At 38.3% G+C, this 11,378-nt stretch overlaps 1 protein-coding gene across 2 annotated transcripts; it reads left to right on the top strand.

Moving 5' to 3' along the window:
• The first annotated feature begins 524 nt into the window (after positions 1-524).
• Positions 525-11,314, top strand: fam50a (family with sequence similarity 50 member A). Of its 2 annotated transcripts, XM_048241316.1 has the most exons (14): positions 525-555; positions 650-778; positions 2,434-2,518; positions 2,617-2,716; positions 3,310-3,461; positions 3,562-3,638; positions 3,967-4,033; positions 4,135-4,196; positions 9,397-9,473; positions 9,763-9,817; positions 9,934-9,982; positions 10,106-10,176; positions 10,611-10,721; positions 11,069-11,314. In XM_048241316.1, the coding sequence occupies exons 2-14, from the start codon at positions 668-670 to the stop codon at positions 11,075-11,077; spliced, it is 1,026 nt and encodes a 341-aa protein (XP_048097273.1). In that variant the 5' UTR covers positions 525-555; positions 650-667; the 3' UTR covers positions 11,078-11,314. The 2 variants fall into 2 exon arrangements, with proteins under 2 accessions (XP_048097273.1, XP_048097272.1); XM_048241315.1 differs by lacking the exon at positions 525-555 and having other exon boundaries at positions 562-778.
• The last annotated feature ends 64 nt before the right edge of the window (positions 11,315-11,378 follow it).

The following is an 11,378-nucleotide window of genomic DNA, read 5'->3' on the forward strand; positions in this document are numbered from 1 at the left end:
TTCCCCTGTCTTGTTCACCTTGTACACTGCTGACTTCAGTTATAGGCTACTCTTACACTCTTTATAACATGCCACAACTGGGTTGTCAGAGAACTTCTGCATGTGGCATGTTGTGTAAGAGAGTATGTAAGAGTGTATGCTAACTAAAGTCAGCAATGTACAGGGTGAACAAGACAGGGCACCGTTTCTTGGGGTTGCTGTGACCAGTCTCAAATGTGCAGTCCCTCCTCCTGACAAACTGAAGTCTTTCTGATAGTCTTCCAGGACACCAGGGTCCAAACTCATCTGCAACAGCTTGTCTTGCATTAGGAGGGTTGGTATCAATTGGTGCTGGAGAATCAAAAAACAGGGAGGCTAACAACAAGGTATCAACTGTTTTTTTTTTTTATGTCAGCAGCAACCAATGGTAACTTAAGGCTAGAACTTTCTACATTAAATTACCTTTGGTGCTCCGTAGACACGGCTGAAATCATGGACTTTTATTTAGACATAATCAGTCTAAGCAGGGCATCTTCCGCTAACGATTGACCCGGAATTGAAAGTGTACCATCAGTAGTAAGTGCGAAGTCGCCATAGTGTTTATTATTGTCTGGCCGTTTTGTCGTTTTTCTTCTTGTGAGTTGCGTGTAATAACATATTTTTTTTAAAGGTTATTGAATTTAAAGTCATGGCGCAATACAAAGGAGCAGCCAGCGAGGCTGGACGAGCCATGCAGCTGATGAAAAAGCGTGAAAGAGAACGAGAACAACTGGAGCAGTTGAAGCAAAAAATTGCAGAGGTATATATTTCTTTACAAAATAGTTGAATTCCGTGGTTTGATGATAACAACACTTGTTGTACCAAGCTTCATGTAATGTGTCAGCAGATAAGTGGGAAAGATTAGCTGTTCGCAGAGACGAGAATGATTTGGACTGCGATGTGATTCTGGATGTGATTGGTCAATGTTGACAGCGCCCTCTGGAGTCCTTAGGGAAACATGCATCTTGAATCATAATTGCAGCATGTGTGTACCGGTAATCTGGGTATCCAGAAGCTCGCATGCATGTTGTGTGCAGTTAACAAAATAACCTAGGCTACTCAAATGGCAGTGAATGAAACTCTGGCTTGTCTATTTAATGCGCAGATATTACTGGGCGGCAGAACATTGATTAATGATGGGTTTGTAAGTTGAGTGAAATCTATATTTTACTAGTAGTAATTCAGTGTACAGAGTATGTAAGTATATTTAGTACCAAATAGTACAGTAACCAGTAGGGGTGTAGAAATGTTCAAAAAGAGGATTTTAGGCCTATGTAACTATGGCTTTTTGGCACGTCAGATCCTTTTACATTCATGGAGATAAAAATTCTCAACAAAAGGTTTCAAAATATGAACAAAACTTATTTTGATTTAACTTTTTGATTAAAACAGATTTTTTCTCATAGAAATTGTCTCTTTTCTGCCGAGTGAGGTTAAATGGGTTTTATCAACAACCTATGGATTATATAGCCAATGACATCTGAAGATCGTGACCAAGGCCGTTCACTGCACAAATGAATCACATAGGCACTATGCAGGATATTCCAAAATGTAAGAGAAAAGTGCTTGACCTTTTGATCTGTGACTATCTTAATGTCTAAAATCTGGCCAAAACATGCTCTAAAATGTGTTGCAGAGAATGTTTGATAAAGGCAGTGAAAACAAAGCCTACTTAAACAGGTGTCTGTAAAGCAATTAGCCTACAGGGCAATTGTGCATGTTTTTGAAATATAATACTCTGGTCCTTTTGGAATCTTTTTTTTTATTATTCCTATGCATGTGAGGACTTGACTAGACTGTTTTTAGTTAAATCGTTATTGTGGAAATAATTACATATTACTGTGTTTGCCTACATTCGTTGACAGTTTCTTAATTACTTTAAGCTATTAAGAAGGATAAAATACAAAACAAGAGTTGTAAAATTCAGGTATCTAAGCTGATTGTTTATCATGCCATGTCAATGTGGTGTGTGCTGGTTCACCTGGTGCATATATGCTGTAGATCTTGACCGCATATAGCCCATTTTAAAAATAGGCAGTAGTGTGTGGTTCAAGTGTAGGCATGCTGACAGTGAAAGTGAAGATGGAAAAACTGACTGACTGCTGATTGAAAATGAATGCTCAGAGTTTAGTATGAATGAGATATTCAATATAAATCAGAAAGCCATTGTAATGCTTATGGATTTGTCATTTGATTTTCTTCTTTGAATATTTTTAAGGGGAACATTCTCTCAAAAGAATCAACTTGTCACAGATACATCCTTGAGATTGTCCCATGCTTAATGATTTGTGATTTTGACAGTGCTGTTACTGTTTATAAACTGGAAAAAAAATTATACACTCTCAGTAATCAGACCCATGTTCTTTGCCTGAAATGTATGTTAATGTGACTGTATTGATGCTTTGTTTTCTCCAGGACAATATGGTGAAAGCCAATATTGATAAAAAGTTCTCAGCTCATTATGATGCAGTGGAACAAGAACTCAAATCCAGCACAGTGGGTAAGTTACTCTGGTCAAACTACTTTGGATGTACAGTCATCAATTTTATTATATAGTAAGTCAGAACTTTAATATGTTGTTTTTTTTGTTGCCTAAAGGTCTAGTGACTCTTAATGACATGAAGGCAAAACAAGAGGCCTTAGTCAAAGAGAGAGAAAAGCAGCTGGCTAAAAAGGAACAATCCAAGGAATTGCAACTGTAAGTGCATGTCCCCCCCACATGTTTCCTATATTTTATTTAAAGGTAGGGTAAGCAAAGCTAAGCGTTTTTTTAATACGATCCGCTAGCATTTCATTCTCTGAGTACACCATCATCTTACACAGCCCTGGCTTTATGAACTAGAAACAAACAAATAGGGGGCAGTCTGTCCCCGAAACAATAACAACACTGGGGTTTATCGGGGAGCACTGAGAGGAAGGGCAAAGCTCCCTCTCTGGTGTGCTTTTTTGCTCTTTGGTTCAAATAGAATGTAAGTTGCTTTGGACAAAAGCGTCTGATAAGAAATAAACATACACAAACAAGATGTCATCCAGCATCGCTTACCCTACCTTTAATCTCTTACTGATTCATGATTTTACCTAATCACTTAAATAGGACCACAACCTTATGTAGTTTGCATTTTATAATACGAATTTACTATTCAAGTTTTGAATTCAGTTTACCTCCTTTAAACGAACATAGTTTTGACCGTAATGTTGAACCTAATCATGATTGATCGACCGATGGTATTTTGAATGGTAGAACAGAAACTTATGACCCCTATTGCTACTTTGTTTCTGCACCTAAACCAGGAAACTAGAAAAGCAAAAAGAGAAGAAACGGAAAGAAGAACAGAAGAGAAAGATCGCTAGTTTATCATTTAACCCTGATGATGGAGAAGATGAGGATGAGGATGAGGATGACAACGACAACGACAATGAGGATGGGGAAGAGGAGGAGGACTGTGAGTAAAGCAGTCTTTTTGAAAGTCTGTACCACAGGCTGAAATGAACAAAGATTAGAAGGGCCATTACCAAACACTGATTGCCAATGCTTTGTGTCAGACTTTCCAGTGAAGAAGAAGAAACTGGGGAAGAATCCGGATGTCGACACCAGCTTTCTACCAGATAGAGACAGAGAGGTGAGTAACCAGGCATGTTTTCCCCCCTCAGGGGTTAGTGCAAAGCAGTCCTCGGCTTTGTATGTTTGTTTCATGTCTCTGTGCTGTACAGGTGTTTTATGTGTGTGCTTGTTTGTGTGTGTATGGTGTGTGTGCTTGTTTGTGTGTGTATGGTGTGTGTGCTTGTTTGTGTGTGTATGGTGTGTGTGTGTGTATGGTGTGTGTGCTTGTTTGTGTGTGTATGGTGTGTGTGCTTGTTTGTGTGTGTGTGTGCTTCTGTGTGTGTGTATGGTTTGTGTGTGTATGTTGTGTGTGTGTGTGTGTGTATGGTGTGTGTGCTCCCATACAGGAAGAGGAGAATCGTCTGAGAGAGGAACTACGACAGGAGTGGGAGGGGAAGCAGGAGAAGATCAAAAGTAAAAACATCTTAAAGTGTGTCCTTGCTGAAAGTTCTGTGACCCGTCATGACCATGCAAACTAAAACACATCTCTATTAATGTACATTATTCCCTTTTAGATGAGGAAATTGAAATCACCTTCAGCTACTGGGATGGCTCAGGTCACAGAAAGACTGTCAAGGTAAATATTTATAGTGGTAGATTCCAACAGCCTCACAATTTCAACTCTTTAGATATGGTAGGGTGAGTAAATACATATAATGAAAACTATTTAAGAGATGGAACACATTTTAATTGAAAAAATATAATGTCCGCAACACTGCTTTTGATTATTTAATGCACAACAGGCAACGGGCATTTTGCCTGAAGAAGACCCAGCAGGGTCGAAACGTTGCCTGTTGTGCATTAAATAATTGGGAGTCAAAAGCAGTGTTGTGGACATTATATTTTTTCAATTGAGTATAGTTTTCTTTTGTCCTGCACCTGCCAGAAGGTGGGATGTGCACACAATAACTGTTTTATGGAACACATTTTAGCCTTGTTCTCCAATGGAGGCTTGCCCCTCTTAGTTAAAATTGACAGTTTATTAGTAGGATCAACTTTCAAGGGGGTCTTTATCGCAATAACACTGAGTGCAATATGTAAACAATCCATCATGGAGAGGACCAAATCAGCACGCTCTCTCTTAAACAAACAGAGCTTTCCCAGGCAAACGGACATAGCTGCATCCACACCCACTGCTACCCTTTTGATACTAAAGTACATGTACACATATACCATGTTTTACACATAAATGTAACCGACATGGGCTGGCATAATTGAAATCTTAAATACCTGAAGGTAAGAAGGTAGTGCACAAGTCGAAATAATATGGTGGACTGATTTCAATTTTGCAAATTTATTTGGGCTGTGTCTAACAAACATATTAACGTTTCATCCAGTTTGAGGGAACTTTAGTGATGTGTGTGTGTGTGTGTGTATATATATATATATTTATAGATCTATATTTAGGTGGTAACCAATGTAATGACTTATACATAAAGCAGTGATGGCTTCTTAAGGAGCAACTCGCAACAAATATACTAGGGCTGTCAAAATAACTGATTAATTTTGATTAATTAATTTGAGAAAAAAATAACTGATTAAAAAAAAACGCAGATTAATCGATTCCGTATGACCTTTGACCCCAAGCCATTGTAGTCAGTAGCCATTAGACTGTAAAATGAAGGAGAGAGAAGAAAATGTGCTGACTAGATCGTTGATTGGAACATTTACTTTTAAACAACGGCCTGATGGTGTTGATAAAAATAAAGTGTTAATTAAAATAAAGTCCTTTGCAATGTCTGCCGCAAGGAATTTGCATATCACCGGAGTTCATCAACTCTAACAGGGTACCCACGGAGTCTTAAAAGTATTAAAAAGTATTAAATTTCATTTTCCTAAATTAAGGCCTTAAAAAGTATTGAATTTCACCTCAAAGTCTGGAATTTTTTCACGGAGGTCTTAATTTTTCAAATGATCAGTAGATTTAGTCTAATATCCTCCGCGTGGCGTAAATCACAGGGATTAAAGTTCTCCGTCATTACAACGGTTTCCGTCAATTTGATTTTAGAAATGTCATATTTGAGATCGATGCAGATCCGGTGAGAAAAAAAAATAGGAGGGGGGGTCTATCACCTTTTCTTTTCCTTTTTTAAGGCAACTACAAATATTAGGTCCGATGAATGAATGTGTGTGATGGTAGATGTTTAACCCTTAAAGGTGTAGGTTTTTGAACAGTCTAAATTGAAGGTTCTAAAATTCTATGTTGAATTCAATGAACCCAGATATTCTTTAGAATGTTAATTTCCCAACATTCCCGTCACACCGGTGTGACGGTACTCCTTTAAGGGTTAAAGACCTAATAGTGTTCTTGAGAACTTTCTGTGTCTCAATCAGAGATCGCTCAAGAAGATAGGCCTACGTCAGCCATGAGTTTAGCTTTGTTTATGTTGTAGCTACACGCTTGTCTCATTGGCCTGGGGCAGTTGCTTAAAAAAAAAGAGCACGTCTGGGGGACGGTCTAAAAGTTGGATTATAGTCAAAGATTGTTAAGGCGGAGCAAGATACTTCGTCGTAGTTCATGTCTATGGGCGCGAAATGGGGATAGAATCCTGTCTGCATAAAGAGGCGTGTCGATGACGTATTGACGAGCGTAAGTTGCAACCGGCCAACAGCAGCGGCAGAAATAACCGGCGCACACCTGATATAAGGTTGATTTTCTCCAGACTGGATTGCTCAAAAATGCTAAAAATGTACCTGAAATGTTCAGAAGGGTTTGAGGATCATGAAAATGTGCCCGAAATTCACATTCCTAACTCTATAGAACCAAGACCTTAGCATATGTGGTGAAATTCTGAGCTATGCCCATAGACTTCAATGGAGCAGTCGCTGCCTCTGCTCTGCATAAAGGGGGATTTTGACCCCCCCTCGTGCGATCCGGGTTCCCGGAAGTGGCTCCTGATGAAATATCTTGCTCCGCCTTAACAATCTTTGTTATAGTGACACAATCGAGACAGCTGATGAGGTTGCCCAATCCGTTTAACTTTTTTGGATGAGCTCTATGTGCGAACTCGGAGCCTGTGTTCTTTCCATGCATCAATGTAGACAATTTTCTACTATCGCGAACTCTTGTCAGGGGAGGTCATTCATTTTGGGTGTCACCTATGACTTGAACAGATAGCCTGCTATGCCACCCGATGTACTATTATTGTTACAGTTTTTAATCAATGGAACTAACATTATGTGTAAAGCGACGCAATATAAACCGTAGCCTATGCCTCCCGCCTGTTATGACATGTACAACAATGTTTTTCACAATTTGAGACGGAAGGTTTTGACTGAGCGTGTTCACTTTAGAGCGTGAACAGTTCGCGACATTATTATTTTATGTTGAGTAAGGGGGTCAGTCTTTTATGACGCAGACAGCTTGTAGCCTAGTCTATTTTGCTTAGGCCTCTTACAGTAGGTTGTGAGCGTATGTTGACAAAAAATAACCATGCAATTAAAATAGTCAACTTAAAACTTTGCTATTATTAATGTATAGCACAAACCCATAACCAGTAGGCCTACCAGAACCTCGCACATTAGCGTCATGATTTGTGTACGTTTATCTATGGCTGACCGTTTTTTAGCTAAGTAGGCTCGCATGTTCTTTCATAGCGCAACCACGACCTGTCCCTCACCATATCGCAACCTCTTGTCAACCTTATACAATCTGTTGCTGAAGACAAAAGCCCCTCTCCAGATTGTCGTTATCAGATCGCCAGACCTGTTGCATGAGCACACACAGTATTGCTGCTCATTGGAAAACTGAGTTGTCTGTAAAACTCAAAATTACCATGTTTTCATTAAATGCAGATGAGGCAACAAATGGAAATATGAACAATGTCTAGACTGTTCTGATTCGTTACTTTGATGAGGAAATGTGAAGTCTTGCAAACTTTGATTTTATAGATTTTACTTGGTGTTGAATTGCATATTAACAAGAAAAAAAAATCTCCCCTTTAAATACTTTTGGCCTGAAGTAGCCTAATTAAATAAGAGTGCAAGTTAAAGCCTTGCTACAATATTGCAGCAGTAGAAAAGAACAGCAATGGCTAATCAGCAATGGTCAGGGATGGTATTGAAATATTGTTTTGTTCATCAGGAAAACTCAATCTCAATCAAGAACACTCTCAATTCGCCTTATTCACATGGCGGCCATTGGCGGCTAAAACGAGGCTACAGGGTACATAAACCATAGGATTGTTATGTTCTATGCATTCACCTGTAGGTGGCATTAATTATATAGTAACTTAAGACCCTGTAGCCTCGTTTTGGTGTTTATTTGGTGCTTTACTTTGCTGTTTGCATCTTTTAATTAAAAACCAATAGGGTGCTATCTCTATAGGTAGATATGAACAATGTATGACTTATGGCCTGAAAAAAGTTTTTTTTTTTTTTTTTCACTTTAATCCCTGAAATCAACTAGGTTCTATTCCGTCTAAATTTGTCCATGAAGCAGGACATTCAGGGGCCGTTTATACAAGAACGATTGCGAAGGAAGACGACAAAATATTTTATCATAAGTGCCTTTCGTTTACACGGCGACCCCGCCATCGGGGCTTGAAGACGCAAAAATCTGAAGACTCCTTCCAGAGTGTAGAGTTTTGAAGACGACCCGGGTTGCGTCTCCGTCTAAACGGCTAAACCAAAGATCCTTGATTACCTCTCTGGCTAAACCAAAGATCCTTGATTACTAGCAGGCTCCGCTTGAACCCTCTCTGGCTAAACTGTCAAATTAGAATGTCTGCGCGTGACATACCGGGGTTCTATCACACCACCACCCAGTGGTCTGGAATGCATATCCAATCATATAAACAAAGATTTCCCCCTGAGAATGCTCGTCTAAACGCGGATAAAAAAGACGAGACGCCACTTCTGCGTCTTCTCTTTTCATCGTCACCGTATAAACGTAGCCTCATTCACGTTACTACCGCGACAAATCTTTGCGTTGCCACTGCACTGCTGTCATGTTCATGTTGGCATGTTCAAACACTTGTAAATAGTAATTATTTGAGGTTTAATCTTACCTTTTAATATTATTTATTCTATCGGAATGGGTGCGATGTAGGTATTAAATTTCATCTGAAGTGGTATTAAAAAGGTCTTAAAAAGTCTTAAATTTAGGTCTGACAATTCTGGGGGTACCCTGTCTAAAGTCACACATCAATGCAAAGAAATAGTGTTGAAACTGAGGGAAGTGTTCATTTATTTTCATTGTGTCCCCTAGGTTATCTGTGGCCTGAAATAGCTACCTTGTATGTGAAAAACAACTTCTTACCGAAGCACTTTTTAATTTATTTCCTCAGCATATTAGGTCATATCATAGATTATTATAGCCATTATTAAAATAATAATAAAAGAGTTTTTGAACTTTAATGTCACTAATGCTGATTATTCAATGATTTATTTGAATTTAAAATTTTGAAATACTTTCACAACAAATATATATGCGATTAATTAATCACAGAGTATGTAATTAATTAGATTAATTTTTTTAATCGATTGACAGCCCTAAAATATACAGACACTATTGTACAGTACATTGAGATATATGCATGTAATAGAGGTGATTCTTCATTAGGTTATGTTACTCACTGTTAGCAACTGGAATCAGAAGTTTCATTATTCCAGAGTGCCATAGCAAACTCTGATGTTAGTGATTTGCTGTTCCGTGTTTATATTAATGCATCATCCATCAATTATTACATTATGCATATTTTATGATTAACAGCGATGTCATTGATAAGAATAGGAGTTGAGTTGTGATTCATGCTGAATTTATCTTGTTTATACAGATGAAGAAAGGCAACACCATTCAGAACTTCTTACAAAAGGCACTGGAAATCTTGAGGAAAGATTTCAGTGAGTTAAGGTAAATAACTGCTGTTGAGTTGCCATCAACTGTTGCTCAGAATTGGGCCTTAAGGCATAAATGTATCCATCTAGTCATTCATAAGTCTCTAATGAAGCACTCCCTTAATGAAACTCTCAGATTCTTTAGTGATAGTTTACATTCAAGTATGCTGTATTATTTGTTTTCTGTACTATCAAGAACTGCAAGTGTGGATAGGTTTGGCAAATGTTGATAATCTATGAAGTGCAGTATCCCCTGGAGCTAAGACAAATGAAACAAATTTAACTTTTGTGTCTGATTTCTTCAGGTCAGCTGGAGTGGAGCAGCTCATGTACATCAAAGAGGATCTGATCATTCCCCATGTGAGTGAAAGTTGCCCTCCCTCCCTCTCCTCACGTATTGCTGTCTGTGCTTGACATGCACATTAAGTGTTCGAATTCCGTACAACAGACAAATAAATGAATCTATGTTTTCACAGCACCACAGTTTCTATGACTTCATAGTGACAAAAGCCAGAGGCAAAAGTGGTAAGTAGCTTTAGGAAATTAAAATGTGCTTGTTATGGAGGGTGCTCTTTTCACTGTAAAATGGAATTTGTGTGTCTTGAATACTAAGTTACAGCAAACCCATTTTCATTTTTCCCCCCTCAGGACCTTTATTCAGCTTTGATGTTCACGATGACATCCGGTTGATAAATGATGCCACTGTAGAGAAGGATGAGGTAATGTCCCTCTTAGTGTTGCAGTAAAACAGGGCCCACGTCCTCTTCATGAATGCTCGTTCCATGCATACAGTATATCTAAAATATAAACTTGGCTATACATTTCTATTTTGAGCCATACTACGCATTAATAACCTTAGATTAGGACCAACTAGTTGCTTACTCAGGATTTACCAAGAATAATTCACCTATTAAGTAAGAATAAGAAGTTGTTTAATAAAGACCTAATACATGTGTATGTGTACTATAGACCTTATTGAGCACTAACACATATGTATTAATGACTAACATGTGTTTGCTAAAATGAAGTGTTGCCAAATAAATGTCCATATTCTTTATTCTATATTCTTTGGCCTAGCATATAGTCATCCAAACCAAATGTTTGTCTTAATTTGTGGAACATGATGGGTCATGTTGCACTCCATTGTGATTAGTCTCATGCAGGTAAAGTGGTCCTGCGAAGCTGGTATGAGAAAAACAAGCACATCTTTCCCGCCAGTCGATGGGAGCCGTACGACCCAGAGAAGAAATGGGATAAATACACGGTAAACAGTTATTGTTCCATGGCAGTTGTACAAATTGCTAAGTGGTATTTTGTTAGTATCATGAAAAGTATGTCTCCACATAGTAGTGGACCGTTGATGAAAGAGGTTTGATAAAGTACCACATTGGTCCATGCTTCAGGCCAGGAATGTAGTACTATACTGATAAACGGTGCATGTGCCTGCTTGCTGTCATTGGCAGTGATTCTGGGTCATTCTAGTTCAGACATATGTTCCATAACCCTGAAATATGCAGTGAGAGCATGGGGAATCATTGATTTCCATAATGTTGATGGGTAAAGGAACCATATCAAGCCCATTGTGACATTATATGTTTTTTATGTTTGCAGATCCGGTGATAAATCTCCCTCCAGTATCAACATTGTGTTACATGCATATTTCATATTCACAATATCAAAACATTTTATTTTCCATCTCCAGTGCTCAGAGAAGGGGGGCCTTCTCTTGAGGGGACCTTGAATTGTTTTTAAAATGTATATAATCATTAACCAGAGTACCAAGTTTTTGAGTTCTTATATTAATTGAACTGTATTTAGTTGCAGCTGATGGTGTTGTCAATAAAATATTACAAGCTGTTTATTTGTCCTCTTTCCTTTCTATCTATAACTTTGCAAATACAGATAGGCTAATATTCAGATA

The sequence above is a fragment of the Alosa alosa genome, chromosome 4 (assembly GCF_017589495.1).
Source record: "Alosa alosa isolate M-15738 ecotype Scorff River chromosome 4, AALO_Geno_1.1, whole genome shotgun sequence".
In the NCBI taxonomy this organism is placed as follows: Eukaryota; Metazoa; Chordata; class Actinopteri; order Clupeiformes; family Clupeidae; genus Alosa; species Alosa alosa.